The sequence below is a fragment of the Solea solea genome, chromosome 21 (assembly GCF_958295425.1).
Source record: "Solea solea chromosome 21, fSolSol10.1, whole genome shotgun sequence".
NCBI classification, from domain to species: domain Eukaryota; kingdom Metazoa; phylum Chordata; class Actinopteri; order Pleuronectiformes; family Soleidae; genus Solea; species Solea solea.
In genome coordinates this window covers 3725089-3745629 of record NC_081154.1, presented here as the reverse complement: position 1 = coordinate 3745629, position 20541 = coordinate 3725089, and the positions used below count along the sequence as shown (strand labels likewise).

At 41.3% G+C, this 20541-nt stretch overlaps 4 protein-coding genes and 1 non-coding gene across 6 annotated transcripts in view; all 5 read left to right on the top strand.

The window, feature by feature from the left end:
- Positions 1 to 310: 310 nt before the first annotated feature.
- gspt1 (G1 to S phase transition 1) lies at positions 311 to 10956 on the top strand. Its single transcript, XM_058621326.1, has 13 exons — positions 311 to 743; positions 5077 to 5349; positions 5435 to 5468; positions 5875 to 5952; positions 6073 to 6253; positions 6337 to 6491; positions 6587 to 6727; positions 7419 to 7512; positions 8964 to 9044; positions 9204 to 9377; positions 9764 to 9853; positions 9944 to 10112; positions 10211 to 10956. Exons 1-13 carry the CDS (start codon positions 548 to 550, stop codon positions 10261 to 10263), a joined length of 1719 nt encoding a protein of 572 aa, XP_058477309.1. The 5' UTR covers positions 311 to 547; the 3' UTR covers positions 10264 to 10956.
- An 835-nt stretch (positions 10957 to 11791) lies between these two features.
- On the top strand, positions 11792 to 15475 carry rsl1d1 (ribosomal L1 domain containing 1). The gene is made up of 9 exons (XM_058621989.1): positions 11792 to 11881; positions 12127 to 12266; positions 13022 to 13160; positions 13251 to 13399; positions 13491 to 13592; positions 13895 to 13988; positions 14654 to 14782; positions 14884 to 15033; positions 15161 to 15475. The coding sequence occupies exons 1-9, from the start codon at positions 11843 to 11845 to the stop codon at positions 15311 to 15313; spliced, it is 1095 nt and encodes a 364-aa protein (XP_058477972.1). The 5' UTR covers positions 11792 to 11842; the 3' UTR covers positions 15314 to 15475.
- LOC131449095 (small nucleolar RNA SNORA55) lies at positions 13692 to 13823 on the top strand. The gene has a single exon (XR_009234253.1). It is a non-coding gene; the product is annotated as a small nucleolar RNA SNORA55 (small nucleolar RNA).
- Positions 15476 to 17261: 1786 nt separating the features above from the next.
- On the top strand, positions 17262 to 19144 carry LOC131449044 (transmembrane protein 238-like). The gene has a single exon (XM_058621990.1). The coding sequence runs from the start codon at positions 18346 to 18348 to the stop codon at positions 18826 to 18828; it is 483 nt and encodes a 160-aa protein (XP_058477973.1). The 5' UTR covers positions 17262 to 18345; the 3' UTR covers positions 18829 to 19144.
- A 1005-nt stretch (positions 19145 to 20149) lies between these two features.
- Positions 20150 to 20541, top strand: part of snx29 (sorting nexin 29) — a 120157-nt gene continuing 119765 nt past the window's right edge. For both annotated transcript variants that reach the window (XM_058621311.1, XM_058621310.1), the window contains exon 1: positions 20150 to 20534. In XM_058621311.1, the coding sequence (XP_058477294.1) occupies positions 20528 to 20534 (7 nt within the window). In that variant the 5' untranslated portion in view covers positions 20150 to 20527. The remainder of the gene's footprint in view (positions 20535 to 20541) is intronic.

The following is a 20541-nucleotide window of genomic DNA, read 5'->3' as shown; positions in this document are numbered from 1 at the left end:
AATACATCGAATAACAATAAATACATTTTACCCACAAGTCTGAAATAAAACCAATATATTATTATTGTTGTTATTATTATTATTATTATTATTATTATTAATAAGATCAAAGCAAATCGTTGGTGTTCTTGGAGTGTTCCACAGCTTGTTCCATAAATACTTCCATACAATTTAAACAAGTTTGACTTCTAACATCCATAAGTCCATGCTTTTAACATATACAAGAGGAAGTGTATACTCTCTACTTCCGGAGCGAACCTGTACCAAAAGAAGAGGAAGAAGTAACTTCTACCCAGCAGGCCGGTGCTGGCCTCTAGCGGTGTGTTCAGGACGTGCAGCGGCGGCTGAACACCACTTCACGTCGGCTACGGGATCCATATGCTTGTCAGAGCAAGGCTTAACAAAGCAATGGGGACTTCAGCAAACGTGCTGCTGAGAGTCTAAAAACACGCCAGTGACTAAAACGCGCCGAGACAGAACCCCCGCACACGTTATCAGCGTTTCCTCGGCGGCGGAGAAGCTTTGACAACTCCAGCGAGAAGAAGCGATGGATCCGAGAGACACAGCCCCTGATTCGTGGGAGCTGGAGGTGGACATCGAGGCCCCGGCTGCCGCGGCGGGACTTCCGAGCGCCTTCGCCGCGCTCAACGTCAACGCCAAGCCGTTCGTGCCCAACGTCAACGCCCCGGTGTTTGTGCCGAGCTTCTTCCAAAGCAGCGCGGAGGAAATGCCGGCGTCAGACGGTAGGTGGAACGCCACACACTTGCCTGGAAGTTAGCTTAACTCGCTAGCGTTAGTGTGTGTGTGTGCTAATCCCGCTAAGTTAGCTCTGTGGCTCCGTGTAATCGCATGTCCATGAACTCATCAACAAGTCGCCTCCGCTGTCAGCCATGTGTTGTTGTACGCGTGTAATAAGTGGCGCATCACACACTAAAGAAACAGCCACAACAACATGTAAAACGTGACCAGCCACGTTTTCATCAATATTTAGCAAAGTTTTCTTATCTTTTTTTTAGTCATCACTCCTCCTAAAATGTGCATGTGAAGTCAAAATTGTACTTATTTTACATAATGGAACAGACAGTAAAACAACATCATATCATTTTACAAGATTTTTAAAGGTCAAATGTCTGCTGAACAATTTAGGCAAAAAATATCTGCTTTTTTGTAACACATTTAGTTTGTAGTGTAGTGTCTTTCTAACACTCAAGGTCACTTTACATTATTAAATAAGAAGATAAACACACAAAAGTTAAAGGGGCCACAAATTGAGAAAAAAATCTACGTCAAAATCACTTCCTTCAAATAAAATATAAGGCCATACACTGCTGCTCTTTACTGTGTATCTGTCAATTATAAACAAAAAAGAAAATGTATTAAAAAAACAGAATGTGAATTAAACAAACACAGCAGCATCATAATTGTTTTAAGCTTGTTCTTCACTTGACCAAGTGTGAAACAGCCCTTTTAAGATAAAATAAAAAAACAAAAAATTTAAAGGTAAAAAGTGAAGATGAAATAAAACAGACACGATCAGCGATCAGCAGTATATAAAATTAATGCAATTTGTTTACCATTGGACTTTTTTTGCTGATTTCCAATATGCCGATATCTACATCTTTCCTTTTGCCCAACTGCAAAAGTCATTTACTCTCCTCTGTAGTGAAAATAACAAAAAAGGAATTCATACATACATGTCGCAGCAGATGTGGGTATAAAATATCTTATAAAAATGAATAGAAGTCAAGCAGGTAGCAGATTTTTCAGCCTACTGTTTCAGTCATTTAATCAGATCTAGGCGTGTTTGTGGTTATCCGTGAATACATTTTAAAGCCAATATTTGCCAATACCGACATTGTGCCAATAATATTGTGCGTCCCTAACTACATGCTTGTTTAAATTCAATATTTACTGTGTAATAACTTGAAAATAGGACGGAGCATTGACATCAAAAATATGAATACAAACGCAAAGATGAGAAATTTAATTGTAGCCTTTGCAATTTGTTAACGGGGGCCTATCCAATGCTGAGAAGCCATCCCAAGTGTCAATCATTAATTTAACGATGGCTGAGTTCCACTTAGCTTCCTCAGTTTCACGCCGCGTGCCGGCTCGCTGTCTGACACTCTGTCCTGCCTTATGAATGAACTGAACAGAGCCGTTGTCAACGCGTGATCGTTGGCGACACACAAGCTTTTCCTGCTACAACAGACGTGACGTAGCGTCTTCTCTGCACAAGGACGCGTTGAATTCCATTTTGAAATATTTATTATTTGATTTTTAAACGTCACAATGACATGACGCTGTCCTACTTGCCAGAGCTTTGACAGCCAAGAGCACCGAGGTCGAAGTGACCAACCCGCTCTTGGACGATGCACGTAGATCCAGACTCGGAGCCTTAAGGTGTGGAACGGACTACCTTTTTCATGCGGGAGCTGCCCAGACATTACTCCTGTAGAGCCAACCTTTGCTGGCCTTCGGCTCTGGTTGAGCGAGATTACTTTTTTTTTGTGTGTGTGCATGCTTTAAACTTGCCAATGGGGCATTTTAAGGGCAAGTGGGTTTGCAAATTATCAGCTAACAAAACAATCCAAACGCCTCATCCGCCCACATTCGGTAACAGGCACAAACGCAACAAGAATTAAAAAAACAAACATGACGTGACATTGAAAGATATCCCTTCAAGGACGAGTAGCGTTTAAGTGCGAGGGGACTGACCGTTTCTTGAACTGTTCCTCTTCACCAGTCTGAAGGCTTCTGGAATAAACCCAAACTTCTTCCTCTTTGTTTTGTGTGCTGGCAGACTCAAGCGCACTGCTGATGGGAACAGCTGAAACTTGTCATGGAGAATATGGTGGAATCCTTATCTCAAATGCCTTTCTGAGGACTCATTCAGCAGGAATTCAGCCGCATATGTTTATCCCATGATGTTGAAGCTTAGGTTAAAGTCACCATGCATTGGATTCTTGTCCTTTTGACACAATATTAGTCAGTATTTCTGATAAAATTTTTAATTGTATCTTATATTTTTGTGTTTGTAATATTTGTACAGCACTTAAATCAACCAAGGCTGTTCCTGAATGTGCCGTAGAAAATTTAGACTTGGGTTGGATTCTGTCCCAGTGTTTCACTGAGCCATATCTAGATTTCTCGCATTGGCAACGCCATGTGCAGAGGCCTGCATATAATATGATGCAACCTCACGTGCCCGTGCTGGAAATAGACAACTCAAGCAGCACATGTCCAAGGTGCTGGACTGCTGCGGGTCAGGGCAACATGTTTTCTGTCACAGGAAAAACAGCCGTCACTTAGTTTGTGCTGACCAGTTTAAATGTTTGGCAGAGTCAATTTCACTCTCGCTTTTGGCCGGCCTGATGCTGTGGGTCTCTTTTTGTAGTCATTGACATTTGCTGGGTTATATGATCGTATGAGGAAATGTGTGCAACAGCGACCATTAGCTTTTACAATCGGTTACTGCAATCCCAGTGGAACACGTTGTAGGAGTGTGGTTGCCAGATTTGCAGAAAATATATGAATAAGAAGCAGCAATTTGGTTCATTTTAGCGCATCAGCAACAGGTGGAGATTGAGAGTGAAAGTGTGTGTGTGTGTGCTTGAGAGAAGCAGTGGAGAATTATCACATAATGAGCGATGACAAGATAATGAAGTGTGAAAATGTCATATGCTTTAGCTCTCCACGCACACACATGATAATTACTAAATGAGTTTGCGAAACAATGATCAGCATTTTTTGGATTACTGGATTGACGGATTAATCTATTTTGACAAATTAGCCTGTTTTGATAATAAGTGTTAGTTGTAGCCTTAGAACTGTGATTAAGAACTTTGAACCTTCAACTTCCTCTCCATGCTCAGCTGTAATCTATCTCCACTGCAGACCCACGTGTTTCTGCTCCTCTGGTTGAGACGTTTTTGAGAGCGGTGCAGAGGCTTTTTAGGTCTGCTATCGTTCGCTATTTTCGATGCTTAGCACCTAGAAGATCTACTAGCTGTGTTATCAAGTGGCGCAACACACCAACGTAAACACAACAATGCCAGAATAATACTGGTATTGTTATCGGTTATCAGTTGATGACACATCATGGTCATTTTGTGTTATAATAAAATATATTTCTTGACATAGCGTGACAGACTGTGTCTATTGTCCCCAAGAATTCTTTTCACGTTTGCTCAAACGCTCTCACTCGTCATTTCTCTCTCAAGGCGGAATTATAATTTCAGAACGCCAGAGCAGTTTCTCACAGATTATGATTATGAACAATGTGAAGAAAAAGGAGAATTGTGCACGACTGCTGCGCTGTGTTTCGTCTCTGTTGTGGAAATGGGAGGTTTGTATTTGTGTCGCCACTCATCAGATTTCAGTGCAGTTTTGTTCCCAGGCCTTGTTTGGTTGTTAAAATATTTGTTTGCGTGGCAGAAACTACAAGTGAAGCCTTGTACTTTCTCTTGCTGAGGGTGAATTACGTTTATGAACGTAAGCTATTGTTTGTCTTTTTTTGGCTGAAAATAAAGTACCTGTGACTTTGTTGCAGCAAAGTTGGGACCCATTTTGAGATAAACTGTAAAACTGACAAAGTCATACATCATTAGTGAACTTGAATCCACCTGCAGAGATGACAGCTTTCCTAAAAGTCAAGATAAAAGTACAAAATAATAAAAAACACTTTCACATTTAGACGTCTGTCAGACAAAGTTATTGCACGTAATAACTCACAAAAGAGTTGGAATGCTGACGGTGTAGGAGATATGGGTGAATAAGGTGACTTGACTTAAAGTTTGGCCTTGTTTGTGTGTTTTTATTTGTGCATGAGTAGATCTTGGTCCAAACTGTTGTGGTAAAGTAATGATCCGAATTTAAATGATGATCTGTCTGCGAGTTTTAAAATCCAGCCAAAAAAGCTTTATTTCATTCCTCCTCCTCCTCCTCCTCCTCCTCCTCCTCCTCCTCCTCCTCCTCCCAAGCTCTAAGTTGTCTGTGGTGTCCAGATGTTGGAGGGAAATGTCAGGTCTGCAGGTGCAGTAAAGTAAGTGTGTGTGTGTGTGTGTTTGCTTCCAGCCCCAATGGAGAACGGAGGCACCGAGGCCGACATGACCACAGAGGAGGAGACTTGGGAGCAGAAAGAGGAGCCGGGAGGAGGCGGAGGAGGTGGAGGACAGGACGACCTGGAGTCAGGAGGAGCGTGCGAGGAGGAGGACGCCACGAGAAAAGAAGAAGATGAGGAGATGATGGAGGAGGAAGAGGAGGAAATGCCTGTACCTAAAGCGGCTCCGGTACCACCTGATGCCCCCAAGAAAGAACATGTTAATGTGGTGTTCATCGGTCACGTGGGTGCGTTATGTGTATGAATGTGTATTTGATCTATTTTTCTTCCTTAATTTGTTTTTAAAGATTTTCTCTCTGGTCTGTTTGTCAGATGCTGGAAAATCGACCATCGGAGGACAGATAATGTGAGTAAATGATTGTTTTTATGTTTACTCGGGTTGATAACCGTGTGTTCAGAGGCTGCGTAATAAATAACAGATACTTCCAACGCAGGATAAAGCATTTACATTTCTCTGCAGTGTGGTATTGGGTGTCTGTAAATTAACCCAAACTTGATTCCGACCGAGAAAATAAAACATTCACTGTCAGCAGAAACTCATATTGTATGGATTTAAACTTTATTGCGCAATCGCTGTTTGTTTTGTTTTTTTTGTCCTTCCACAAAAACAATGTCATTATGGCTCTCAGCCACAGTGGAGCAGGTTTCTACTCTTGCACAACAGTATTTTTCAGCTTAAGTGCTAGTAGCTCTTGTTTTATGTTCAGATAATGCCAAAATAAAATTAATCTAATGTGCTTTCTCCTTGCCAGGTACTTAACCGGAATGGTGGAAAAGAGAACCCTGGAAAAATATGAAAGAGAAGCAAAAGAAAAGAACAGGGAGACATGGTGAGGAAGACTTAATCGTTTTATTTATTCTACTTTTTGTTTTTTTAAATTAATTTCAAAATACGGCTTGAGATGTGTTAAAGAATCCATAAAAAAGGAGTGTATTTACAATTGTTTTAGGTACCTGTCGTGGGCACTGGACACAAACCAGGAGGAGAGAGATAAAGGGAAGACGGTAGAGGTCGGGAGAGCTTACTTTGAAACGGAGAAAAAACATTTCACCATCCTCGATGCCCCCGGACACAAGAGCTTTGTCCCCAACATGATTGGTGGAGCGTCACAAGCTGACCTGGCAGTGCTGGTGAGATAGATGCCACTCACGTAGTCAGAAATGTCTGTAACGAAACAGTGGATCTGACTGTGTTGTTATTTGTTTGTTTTAAGGTGATTTCTGCGAGAAAGGGCGAGTTTGAGACCGGCTTTGAGAAGGGCGGGCAAACCCGGGAACACGCCATGCTGGCTAAGACGGCAGGAGTCAAGCATCTCATTGTCCTGATTAACAAGATGGACGACCCCACTGTCAACTGGAGCCTGGACAGGTGAAACTTGCTCTGAATGACCTTTTTTGGAACCACATTAGTCAAATTCATAATTAATGGCATCTGCTTTATGTTTTTTTGTTAACTTGTCACAGGTATGAGGAGTGTAAGGAGAAGCTGGTGCCATTTTTAAAGAAAGTGGGCTTCAATCCTAAGAAGGACATCCACTTTATGCCTTGTTCTGGACTCACAGGTGCCAATCTCAAGGATCTTATACCCGATTGCACCTGGTACACGTAAGTCAGCTGTGTGAAAGCTTCTCTGTGGTAAAAAACAGTTTTTATAGTCCGGTTGTGTCATGATTCTTTTTATTGGTGAATACAGGTCACTTATCGCACAGAAAAAATGTTTTATTCACCGTCTTCTCTGCTTATTGTAGTTTGTAAGTTTGCCCTTGCGACAATCGTGGGTACCTTCTGATTTTAGACTGATATGAACAGATCATCACGCTAACTCACCCTGTAGTGTGAGGGGTTCACGGACACTATTTTCCTATCATCGGAAGCATCAGAGTCTTCCCGATTCCAAACCTTCATCTACAGTTTTCTGCACACCGACAGTCTGCTTCTGTGTCTGTTTATATTCTGAAGTCGCGCGAGTTTCCGTGAAATCCCTGGAATCTCCTCCCCTGAAATCGTTTGATCAGACGCCAAGTGTATGGTGGTCCTGCGTCTTGACTGGATCGTCTAGTCTGGCCTTTCTCAGGATTAAAACATTGAAAATCCATTACAGAGTTCCTTGTGTCTGTGGTCGCCCACGTTTTTGAAATCAAGACATACTTGCAGACTTTAGTTGAGTGGATTTTTCCTGATGCTTCTCGCAGCTTTTTGTTTTGCGTCTTTTTTACTCACCTGTGGTGAAAATCACTTAAAATCAGTGCAATTGAATTTGATTGAATTAAACTTTTTTCTCTTGTTTCTTTATCAGAGGTTTGCCATTTATTGCCCATCTGGACAGTTTGCCAATCTTCACCAGATCCAGCGATGGACCAGTCAGACTACCTATCGTGGACAAGTACAAGGTGAGTGAGCAGCTTTTCTTCTCCACTGCACTCTCCTCCGATAAGGAGATGTCGGATGTTTTCTGTCATTTGTGGAAATTTGCCGAAATCTCCCTCGCTCCCTCTCCAGTTTGTGGTTTTCCATCGTCTTGGCTGATTTTCCCAGTTACACACACACACACACACACACTCGTGTCGGTTACTTGGCTTTAATCTCTGCTTAAATGCTGGAAGCTCTTCAAAGAACACAGGAAGTGTTGGTGAAATCAACTTAGTCCAAATGTCTCAGTTTGATTTAGGAGAAGGAGCCATTTATCTTTCTTGACATGTAATCTTTTCTGCGCATCATCATTTTGTCTTTTGAATACCCCTCTTGCTGTAATTACTTTGGAGCCTTACACAAAGATATTCCCAGCCGCTGTCGTCCTGGTATATAAAGGATTATCCTGCATATTCTTCAGATGTTTCACCGTGACTGTGCCCGTGTGTAGGATTTCTCTGGCTTCCCTCCCATAATCCAAAGATTTGCAGGTTTATAACTGATGCTCCACACACACACATACACACTCTACTTAGTTTTTTTTTGTTTAAAAACAGAGATTGTTTTAAGACACTTGCTGTCTTTCCGTACCAGTGTCGGTTTTAGAAATGCACTCATGTGACCACTAGCAGACACGTGTGTTCCAGTTTTAACAGGAAGCAGACGAGTCTGCTCTGACGTTGTTTGTTAGTTGCTGATGGAGTTCAAGATAGAAGTAGGCGTGGCTAAAAGCAAGAGGAGGAACAGGTGGCGTTGTTAATCTAAGTATAAGCAGAAGATTAGGCAGCCGTGGTGGCAGACGATGGAGAAAAATATGACTTTTGAACATCATGAATGTAAAGTGCAATACAAATAAAATCTATTATTATTATTATTATTATTATTATTATAATATAAAATCTGCCAATAGGTGTGAATGGCAGCATGTGATGGCATCTCACCCTGAGATTTGCTCCAGTGTAGGCCTGCTACTAACCATTATTTTCATAATCGATTCATCTGTAAATGGTTTTATTTTTGGTTTTGATAAACTGATGAGCCGTTTCGTCCCGAAGATTGTGAAAAAGTGTTTCCCAAACCTTGAAATGATAATGTTCTCTAATGACTTGTTTTGTTCACAAAGCATAATTATTCAGTTCAATGATTACTTTGTTATATGGAACAAAAAAATCTACCAAAAAAAAAGAAGATTCATATTTAAGAAGCTGAAAAAAACAACAAAAACAGGTCTAAAAAGGTGAAATCCTGGTGTGCTGACATCTGTATGATAACTTAGCACCCCCTGCTGGACACAGCAAATAACACGTTTCTATTCCCACATGCTCCTCCCGCTATTAGCCTTCACATTCTTCATAGCACATGTGCACCCGTGTTGACTGTACACATGACCAGATAACGGTTGACTTAAATTACTCTTGACTTATTTTGCCAGGACATGGGCACGGTCATTCTCGGGAAACTGGAGTCTGGATCCATCAGTAAAGCCCAGCAGTTGGTCATGATGCCGAACAGGGTGAGACCTCGCCTGTATTACTGTCATATTGGATCGATCGCTAGTTATAACTTTTCATTATTATTATTTTGTTTTTTATTGACAGCAGTTTAAAAAATAAAGATCAAAAGGATTCAAAGGATTGTACTGATCCCTGAGTGTTTTGGTGTGTCCGTGCAGCACACGGTGGAGGTGCTGAGCCTGCTGAGCGATGACGTGGAGACCGATGATGCCGTCCCAGGGGAGAATCTGAAGTTGAGGCTGAAGGGCATCGAGGAGGAAGAAATCCTGCCTGGTTTTATCCTCTGTAGCCCCGACAACCTCTGCCACTCTGGTCGCACCTTTGACGCACAGGTGAACGCCTCGACATCAGAAGTCACCCCTCTAACCCTAACCCAATCAGATTCTTTGATATAAATCAGACTCTTCAGGTTGATTCCCTTTGAGTTAAATCTCAACCGAACTGAACACACTCCTGTATTTAATCAACCATCCTTATGCAGGTTGTCATAGCAACAGCTACAAATATTTGAGGTTAGTTTAGGGTATTAGTAGGCGGGATGGCAACACAAAAAAGTCCACACAGATTCTGACTGAGTCACTGAAGTATTTGGTCTCTAAAAGTCTCTTGGCACTTAATAATTCATTTATCAGAGATTTGTTTTGGACAGTTTGAACACCACGTTGACAAATATGTCAAATTAATTTTGCATTTCACTGAGTTGCACCTTATTTTTCAGATCGTCATCATTGAGCACAAATCAATAATTTGCCCCGGTTACAATGCAGTCCTTCACATCCACACGTGCATTGAAGAAGTGCAAATCACGGTGAGTTACTGCACTACCTACTTTTAGAGCGGGTTTTAAACATGTGATTGATCCGTGGGCTTTAAACTCTTTTTTAAAACTTCACTGCAGGCCTTAATCTGCATGGTGGACAAGAAAACCGGGGAGAAGAGCAAAACACGACCACGTTTTGTTAAACAGGACCAGGTGTGTATCGCCAGGCTCCGGGCGGCAGGAGTCATCTGCTTAGAGACTTTCAAAGACTTCCCTCAAATGGGACGATTCACGCTGCGGGATGAAGGTAAGCGACAGTTAGGTTTCCTGGAGTAACGGCATGATTACAACACTTATTTCTGAAAAATCACCCCCATTTCACCCTCATTTTGTGCACTCATCCAGGCAAAACTATTGCCATTGGCAAAGTGCTGAAGCTGGTGCCAGAAAAGGACTAAATGCGACAGTGGCAGCCTGCATGGAGTTCTTCCACTCGTTACCAGAGGAGAAACGCTGCTAGAGCCGACCCAAACAGCTACTCTCTCTTTACACACAACTATGCTGAAGAGACGAACCTCGACAACACGGAGCGAAGAAGGAGAAAATTAAAATTTGGTCAAATGAAGAAAACAGGACTGAATCAGTTTTTATGATGAACAACATGACAGGAGAGACCAAGTCCAGTGTGTCAGCTTTCTCATATTGAGAGCTCAGCTATGCCACTAATGTAGCTACGTGTCCCCACTTCTGTACTCCCACGGCTAACGGTGCTGTCGGCAGGCCACGCCATTTGTTTTTAGAATGGAGATGGATACAGTGTTGCTTGGTTTGGGGAAGAAAAAGAAAACAAACAATTTCAGAATTATTTCATATTGTGGAAAAGAGCAAAGTTAGCCTGTAATTCTAATTTGCAAAAAAAACCAACGTACAATCCCCCCCCCCCTTTCTGAGAGCGGGATTTAACGATCCAATGGAGATTTTATTTGGTTTTAAGGATTGTTGTACCAAAATGTTTTACTTTGGTCTCTCTCCACATGAGATGGTTTAAGTGGTCTGAGCTCACAAACAACTCTGAATCATGAATCTCTGATAAACACACTCACAGACACAGCTGTTACATAATCTAAACTGAAATAAAGATTAAGCTGCAATGGAAAGTTGTATTTGCATTTTTTATTAACCAGAAAATGTATTAGACCACAACCCAATATAAGGTTTAATGCCATAGCTGCCCTAAATAAACAGCACTGGTAATTATCAAAAGAATTTGTTATATTTCTGTAATGGTTAACACACCAGTATGTAGAAGCTCTTAAAGAGAAATGATATATTTTTTATGATGGGTGGGCTCATAAATTTGTTAAGCACTGTCCAAACATCATGTTGGAAAAGTATTAGCCATAAAAATGCCAATAAACAATGTCAAATTTATAGACAGACATTGAACAGTTGAATTTTTTTTAAAGGCCATAAACATATTGTGACTTGGACGATACATACATGCATTCTTCCTTCACAGCCCTTGTTGGTTGTTTGGTTGGATTGGCTTTAAAAGAAAAATTGGTGTAATTTAAATCAGAATTAAAGTGCACACAGTTTAATATCTATGAAAGCCTGTTTCTGCCACATGGGGAAAAAAGAATGCATACTCAAGTCATAATTATGAGATAATATCCCATATTCATAAGGTACTGTTATAATAATGATAATTACGAGATACTACGTCATCATTTTAATGCCAAGTCATAGTTGTGAGATGCCACGTCATAATTATAACTCATAATTATGACTTACTAATATATATTTTTTATTTTTCAAGAGGCGGAAACGGGCTTCCATAAATATCAACAATTACATACGTAAATCCTTTTTTTTTTTCTTTTTTTTTTTTACATTAAAACTATAAACTTTTCTCACTGGAAACCTTTTTTCCCCCTGTGTGCGATACAAATAAAGTTTGTTTTGAATGTCTCTGACGTGCCGCGTACCGACTGCGCATGCGTGGCTGCAGCTCACACGTGAAGCAGGGCAGGCAGCATGGCGGATAAGATAGAAGTCGCGTTGGACCGGACTCAGGTAAAACTCCTTCGTCTTTTGTTTAAAACCGTGTTTTAAATCTTTTGTCAGCAAAATGTCGAATAATAGAGGTTTGGACGACTGTAATGAAGTTTATTGTTACGAATTGACAGTAGCTGTAAGATAATTAGCATTAGCCCGTTTGTGTAACATGTGGCTAAGGCTAATTTTCCAGCGGCTCAGTCCAGTGAGAAGAAAAGTAAGTTTATCGTGTTGTAAAATCCTGCTGTTGACTTTTCTGCCAGGTGAAAAAGGCCGTTCAGGCTCTGCAGGCTTTCATCAAAACCAAGTCCACGGGCGAGTCTCTGTTTGTGGACGACAGTCAGCAGATCAGCCTGCTCCTCACACTGTGGAAGATTCCCAGACAGGCGCAGACCATCCGCATGTGAGGCTTACACACACACACTGGATCTCCAAGCTGCTTTCATGCCTGGCCCGTGTCTGTCCTTAAAGAATTAGGAAGTTTATTCACCTACATAAGCATGTTACTGGGCAATAATGGCACTCTCTCCTCAAAAGTTTGCATTCAAAAAGGATTAAAGACCGAGGACAGTATTAAAACCCTGTAATAAAGTAATCAAAACTTGCTTAGGTTGCAATATTCGATAGAGTAGCAAAACCCGACAGAAAAACGTCAGTGAAGTGGACTGTCAAGATTTTATTTTTATATAGAAACATTAAACACCCGATTTAAAAAAAAAAAAAAAAAATCTTTTTATTAATTATTATTATTATTATTATTATTATTATTTATTAGTCTCAATGTGTTAGCACAGTGCATAAATATTATATCAATGCATTGACCTTGAAAATATTGAAGTATGCTGGTGTGGTACATTTTGTCATGAAATTATAGCCCGGCTTTAAATTCACGTGCTCCTCAAATCATGAATTTGTAAACCAATAAAAAAAAATCACTTGGAGAATGTTAAATGCCACACAGGTATAATTCTCTCAATGTTATTTTTTAATCCAGATCATCGAATTCCAAATATTTCTTCCTTGGGCCATAACCTGCATCCTCAGAAATGTTAATCAAAATCTGTCCTTTTACTTTTTGAGTTATGCTGCTCAAACAACAACAACTGTGTTCAGTATGTGACTTCCCTGGTACTGACGTTTCGTTTCTCTCACCCTCAGCCCTTTGCCTCATGGTCAGCGCACTGACACAGACGACGTCTGCCTCTTTACCAGAGATGAGCCCAACATGACGTCGGAGCAGACTCAGCGGTTTTATAAGAAGCTGCTGCAGGAAAGAGGCGTTAAAAACATATCGGAGGTACATGTCCGAGTCTTTGTCACCACAGCCGCTGATTTTGTTCAATCTTACACCATCGTAACAACAACACGTCTCTTTTGTTTTTGGCAGATCATCCCCTACAAGGTTCTCAGGACGGAGTACAAACCGTACGAAGCCAAGCGCCGGCTGCTAGGAAACTTTGACATGTTTCTCTCCGACGACCGGGTCCGCCGTCTGCTGCCATCTCACCTCGGAAAACATTTCTACGAGAGGAAAAAGTAACATCCTCCTATATCCGATTCGATTATACTCATAAAATCAAACTTTAAAAGTGTGAAATACTTATTTTGTTCTTACACATCTGTTCAGAGAGCCACTGTCTGTGAACCTGCTGAGCAAGCATTTGGCCAGAGACATCCACAGCATCATCCAGGGCACCGTCTTGAAAGTTAACAACAAGGGGAGCTGCTGGTGAGATTTGCTATCTATCTTTTTCACACCCGGCTGTGGACTTTTTAATCTCAGGAAACAAACAAAGAGAGAGAAAAGAGAATTTTGTTGTGTCGTGCAGCACCATACAACTTTCCCGTCTGACCTGTTCAGTGTTTGACGCGGGCATACGCTGGTGCCACAGTGACTCAATGTAAATCCAGATGGACCTCCTCTTCCTGTGGAGCCTGTCTCTACATCATTGACACACAACCGTCGCATGAAAATGACTGTTCACACACATCTTTACTGTCACAGCTTATTATCTTGTGTCCTTGTTGCAGTATGGTTCGTATCGGCCACTCCAGCTTGTCTGCAGATGAGTTAACAGAAAACATCGAGGCCGCCGTCAAAACAGTGGTGACCAAATTACGTATGGTGAGTCTGATGACCCTGAAATCTGCCTTATGTTTACAGCAGGTTGTGCTGAGCCATTTTCATTCGTTTTCAGGAGGGCAACAATAGCAATAATCAAAAATGCAATATGCCCGAGGTGCTTGCATAGGTCTTGAAAGAGAATTTGTAGACAGGACTTTCCAGACCTTGATAAGTCTGGAATTATGTATGAAAGTCTGGAAAAATGTTTAGCTCATAGTAGAATTTTAGAGTCTGCACTTTTGTGATTTTTCTTTTTAATATTTTTTAAAGCGTTGTTATTAAAACATAATTTACTGTGAATTCTACATTTGTCAACTCATTCATTCGGTCATTCATGCTTTTATTAAAATGACCCTTTTCAACTAAACACAAAAGATCCAATCTCAACGGCAGAGTAGGCACGCAAGTATAAAACTGCATAAAGTCAAGGTTTTCTGCGTCCTCAGAAAAACTTTGACAAAACATAAAATATGACAAATTCACTTTGAGTGTTTAACTGTTAAAAACTTAATTTATGCAACAGCATCACATCAACATGTGGCCTAAAATAATCCAGTCACTTTTTGTGACAAACGGTGTTGTGATGAATTTTGTTCCGTCCTTAAAAACATGCAGTCGCGCTAACTAAGCATTCATCTGACTATTCTGTCTTTGCTTTTTTACAGAAAGGACATGTGATAAAGGTGATCCATGTAAAAAGCCTAACGTCGGTGGCTCTGCCCATCTACAACTCGGATCTCGGCCACCTCAGTGAGAAGAAGCAGGTTACAACTGATGAAACTCCCCAAAAAAAGGTGAAGAACAAGTTTTGTCTTCAAGTCACTTCTCGTACCAGAATTAGTAGCAAACAAGTAAAAATAACCAGCGCGTGTGTGTGTGTGTGTGTGGCTCACAGAGAAAATCACCCAGAAAGCAGGCAAAAAAACAACAGACGAAGATGACAAAACAAACAGATGCTGCAGAGGAGAAGAAAGTGGAGGAGGCGGAGGAAGAAATCCCACAGCTGGTTCCCATGGAAACCCCAAATAAAAAGCCTAAACTGGAGGTTGGTTCTGTTAGCAGCTGCTGGAGTTAAAAATGAATGATTGTGACGAATTATGATGCTTTTGTATGAGTTGACTACGTTGTGTTGAAAGTTGCTCAGACACTTGTGTATCTTCTGTGTCCTGTAGAAGCCAGCGAAGAAGAAGCAGCAGCAGCTGGAAAAAGCTCCCAAAGCAGCTGCAGCAAAGAAAGGAGCAAAAGCACAAAGGAAAGTGACAAAGACAAAGATGGCCGGCAAGACCGAGTCTAAAGTAAAAAGAAGAGTGCCCAAAGTGAAATGAGCCCCGGCAGACAATCTGTCGCACATTTCCCTCTCATCAAGGACATTTAACTCCATAACCAGGACCAGATTGTTTGTGAATAGAATCAATACAGGAAATATATGCAGTCTGTTTGTCGTCTTTTTGTTCTGAAGCAGATTATAAACTGTTTTTTTGAAATGATCTTTGTCTGTGTTGTATTTTTCTAAATGATTCTGTTTATAGCAGGAGTGGTACAGGTGGAGAGCATGCTCGATGAGTTAAATGTTCTTATGCTGTTAAAATTCATAAGTAAACACGATTTCTTTCTTTCATGTTAAAGGTTTGTAAAATGCTTGTGGTGACTTGGGCCAAAAATGTGCATTCAAATAGGTTTACACATGTGTATGATGGGAAAGGTTTGTGCCTACATCTAAGTTTACACACTTGGTTACAGTTCTATTGACATGATAAATGTTTACCAATTTTAATCTGGAGGAGATGTAACTTTGTCTTTTACATACTCTGAATCGACACATCACATCATGGCTCAAATTTAAACCCCATTTATTACAATTTTTTTGTAAGTTGTATTAAAAATAAGTTCCTTCATAACTGCACTAATTGAGAAAAAATACTGTGTTAAGTTGCAATCCTGAAATGACTAAGTTAAGTCCAGTGCATTAAATCATCTTAAAAAACCCTATGCAGGCTACAACTCAAAGATGTTAAGTATGTCCCTTGTGGGCTACTGTAAAAAAAAATATAGTGATCCAAAATGGTGGCTTCCATAGAGCCACATGTTAAAAAAAAAAAAAAAGTATAATTATTTTTTATCTTCAATGTCTGCCAAATCAAAATTTATATGCTGGGCCTTTTAATGTTAGAGATTTTTGGTATGACTTATTTATCAGAACTTTTCATGTTCAGTCATTTATTTATAGATCAGGTTTTAAAAAGATGAATATCTACTGCTTAGCAAAGTGTATGCATATGAATTGGTTATGAATTTTTTATTTATTCTTTTACAAATGGAAAAGATCTATTTGCAAATACACATTTACTTGTAAAAACCCAAAATACAAGTTACAAATTGTGGATAACAAAATGTGTATGAGTTTGTACAGATATTTATGGGGGTAAAATAAAACCCCATAATATACAAATACAATAAATAAAGAATAAGAATATTTGCATTGTAATCTTGATGCTGTTTTACCGACGGTGAACACGGACTGTTTGTGCACCTTTTGTTGTGCTTTTGTTGTGTTTGCTCACATGTGCACGTACAGTTCATCTGCCGCCGTATCAGGTGACGCGTCTATTGTGGAGGGGCCTGAGCTCAGGTTTGTGCAGCTGCTGCTGCTGCATGCAGTCACAAAAAACATCCTTTATATGAGACCACGTGAATGTCTGCAGCGTATCTGCATGTGCACGAGCAGTGAAGCGCTCTCACGTTTATGTCATTGGAAGTATAAGGTGACAGGGTGATCGTGAACTTAGCCTGCCAGCCAATCAGCAGTGCTGTCATTGTTGTCAGCAGGTGGGCTGTCTGTGTGTCAGTCTATTCATCCATGTGTGGGTGTGGTCGACCATCTGGGATTACAGTGTGTTCCCCGGGTTACTGGGCAGGTGACGGAGATGGTCGCTGGATGTTAAGTGGCCACAGACGATGGACGCAACCGAAGAAACTCCATTTTCCACTCTCACTGGGAGTCAAAGCCTGGATCTGGACTCTGACTCGGGCTCGGCGTGCACTCCAGGCTGGGCCTACCTCCACAAGCCCATCATCGTGATTGTGATGGGGTCTCTGATGTCTGCTGCGGGCGGACTTCTCGTCGTGCTGCGGTCATGGGGGTTGACTGAAGCGTCCAACTCGGTAGCCTCGGCCTGTCTGTCCATCGGGCTCTTGTTTGTCGTCATGGGCCTCGTGTGGATCCCCGTGTTGAAAGAGAAACAGAGGCGGAAACACTACAGCCAGGGCATTTGACCAGAAGATGAAATGGACCCATTTCTGGGGCATAAATGTAGACATTAAAGCTTTATACTTCAGTCCACAAAAACTGAAATGTTGGGCATTGATTTGCTGCAAATGATGTCCTTTGGAAATGATTAGGTGTGAGGCGAAACCAAAAATAGACAAGAAGGTAGCAGTGGCAGCTGTTGCCCTATGAACCTTTAAGCTGAATTGTGGTATTTTTCGACCTGTAAGTAAAAAGTACTGCTTCAGGTGAAACGCCTGCCGCTTTTCCACTACACGGTCCCTGCACGGCTCGACTCTACATAGTTAGGTTGGTTTTCCATTACAATGTAGTACCTCCTTAATGTGGGCGGAGTCACCACTGCACGGCTGCATGTGACTTCGATTTACGCTTGGAACCTTGCCAGAGCAGGTACTAAAAAGTACCAGGTACTGTCGCTAATGGAAAAGCAAAAGAACTGTGCCATGCCAAGGGCAATTGAGTCGTGCTGGGACGGGACCATGGAGTGGAAAAATGGCAGTACGCGAGACCTGAGAGTTGTTGCACGAAGAAAAAGCTGGAAATGTGAGTGAGAGTTGGAGACTCTTATAACAACGATCCGAGATTGGATGAAAACAAGCATTTTTTATGGATGAAAATGAAAACTTTTTTGTAAGAACTATGCACGTACACAGCCCACATTTATAAACATAGGGCCCAGTTCGAAAAATACCGGAATTCCCCAACCTGCTTGGTTACCATTTTAAAACCTATGAAGGAGAATCCGGAGGCTCAAGAGCGTCTTCTTGTGTAGGTGAAGAGCGAAGCTTGAAAACTGTTGAACCATTGTTGAAGAACAATCTGTTTCCTGTGATGTTTTTGTTGGAAGAGACTGCTGAGAACCTTTTTGAAGTTCCCTCACGCAGCACTTTCCCTTGCACCAGCTGGTGCTGATAACCTCTTGTGCACATTGCACTTTGACCAGGTTGCTTCACGAGTGCCTGCCACTCACTGCGGATCACAACTCACAACTCTCCTGCCTTGTGCACCAGCTTCTACTGCACCACCTGTGCCTTGTCATCTCTTTCCACAACTGGATTTGTCACTGCCACCATGTCCACATCTGTACAGGTAGAGTTGGTCATGGAAAAGAGCTACGGAGGAGTCGGCAGGTGCAAGTGCTCGTTCTGGTTCGCGGTGGCCCACGACATACTCGGCATCCTCATCATGCTGGTGGGGGTGTTTGGGGGGCTGGTCATTCACGACTTGTTCATCTACGCCGGGGCCATCATCATCTTCCTGAGCCTGATCTGGTGGGTGTTCTGGTACTCGGGCAACATCGACGTGCCGCCAGAGGAGCTGGAGGACGACGTGGGCATGATGAAGCTGAAGGAGCGAGGACTCAGCCGCACGGTGAGGCGTGTGACCAGTAGCCTCTCCAACGGGCTCAGGGACTCCTTCAGGAGGAACGGCAGGTCCTCCTCCTCCTCCAGGAATGACAGACCTTCACACTGTGGTGGGGACGTGGCGCTGTCAACTGTATCAGCACACGTCAACTCGTCTAGAGAACTTGTGAGAGAGACACTGTCTATATGAACTGTTCCATGACTGTCGCAGGGAGGGAGAGAAAGACAATGAACCTGGATCTTTATGTTTGTTCCATTTGCTCATGTGTTGATTCTGTGTTTGCTCTGCTTTCACCATCTACTAATGATTAGACAGCATCGATGTCTTGTCATGATAAGATCCACATGTTTTTATTATCTCACTGATAAGAGGAAAAACTTTGCACACCATAACAGAGCAGCAAATGACACCACCTTCTGTCTCTGTTGTTCTTGACTGTGCGTGTTTGTCTGACTTATAGACTTATTTATTTTATGTACATAAATAAATTTAAATTTCACTATCACTACTGTGTCATGCATCAGTACAGTTTAGTAACACATATTTAACATTTTATGTTTTTTTAGTTTTAAACAACACTAGTTGCACAAAGGAACATCCTTTGCTGCTTTGTCTTATTCTGTGCTGGTCATTTACAGAATATGAGAAGTACTAAAATTCTATACAAAGAGGTGTGTTCTCTTTATCTAGAGCAGTAAAACAAACGTTTGCCTGGGTTCAGAGGGTCTCATGTCATGAAAGTCTTTGGAAAAAGGGCATTATTTGAATTTCCACTTTCATAATAAAAGTGCCCTATACAGATGACATCTGAAATCATAGTATAGTATAGTATATTTATAGTATTATTATTCATATTGAATATGAGAAGGTTGAAAATCACGTGATATGTTAGTATAAAATATAAAAGCATGGGAATCCAATAAAAAGAGCTGTATCAGAGAATAACATGACATGGAAACTATGGAAAAAAACAGAGATTTTTTATATTATAATTATTTAACACATAAGAAACATTAAATTAAAAATCTTGTGTGTTTTTTATATATGAGTGGTATTACAATTCGGCTTTAGTTTTGAGTGAGTGGGTCACATGATATTCTTTTTTTTTCTATTATTACACATAAATCATCATTTATAAAATATATGAGGCATTGAAACCCAATAAAACCAATTGTATCTTAACTGACTAATATCGTAATTAGTCTTGTATAAAGTACCAAAACGTATCTTAGTAGAAAAGTTTCTACTAGTTTTTTTTTTATAATATAACTTAAGTAAAAATAAAAAGTAAAAAAGTACTAAAAGTATATGACATTTACTGTACTTAATATCAAAAGTAATTTTCTGATATAAAATGTACTTTAGTTTTAGAAATAAAAGTATTAAAAAAGTGAGGAGTAAGGATTGTGACACGGTGGTTTAAAGCACACTTTTTGTGATTTCATGTAAAAGACTACAACTCCCAGCGTTGCCCTCGCGTCATATGACATAAGCGGTGGTGTTTTGTCACGTGACCCAGTCTCAGACTGGACCGTTTCCCCTTTTTTCGCAGTGTCACAGGCTCCAGACTAACAAAACACGCACATTTCCACGCACATTTCTCACTCCGGACAGTTTAACGTCTCCGAATCTACACTCCGGCGTTTCCGGTGCGCCGTTTATCCGCCTCCGTTGCCGGGAACAACTCTTACATGTCAGAGAGTGTGTGGCACAGTTCCCCCCGCAGGCCTCGACGTTCGCCGGCTGAGCTCCAGTCCCCCACGCCGCGGTTGGGTGTGTGCAGCTCGGCCGCGGGGACAGCATGGCCCCGGTGCGTGGTTAGCGGTGAGGGGGCTGAGTTAAAGAGTTCCGCTTGGATGTCACTTTCTCCCGCAGTTTGGCTTTCAGGATGAACGGTGAGTT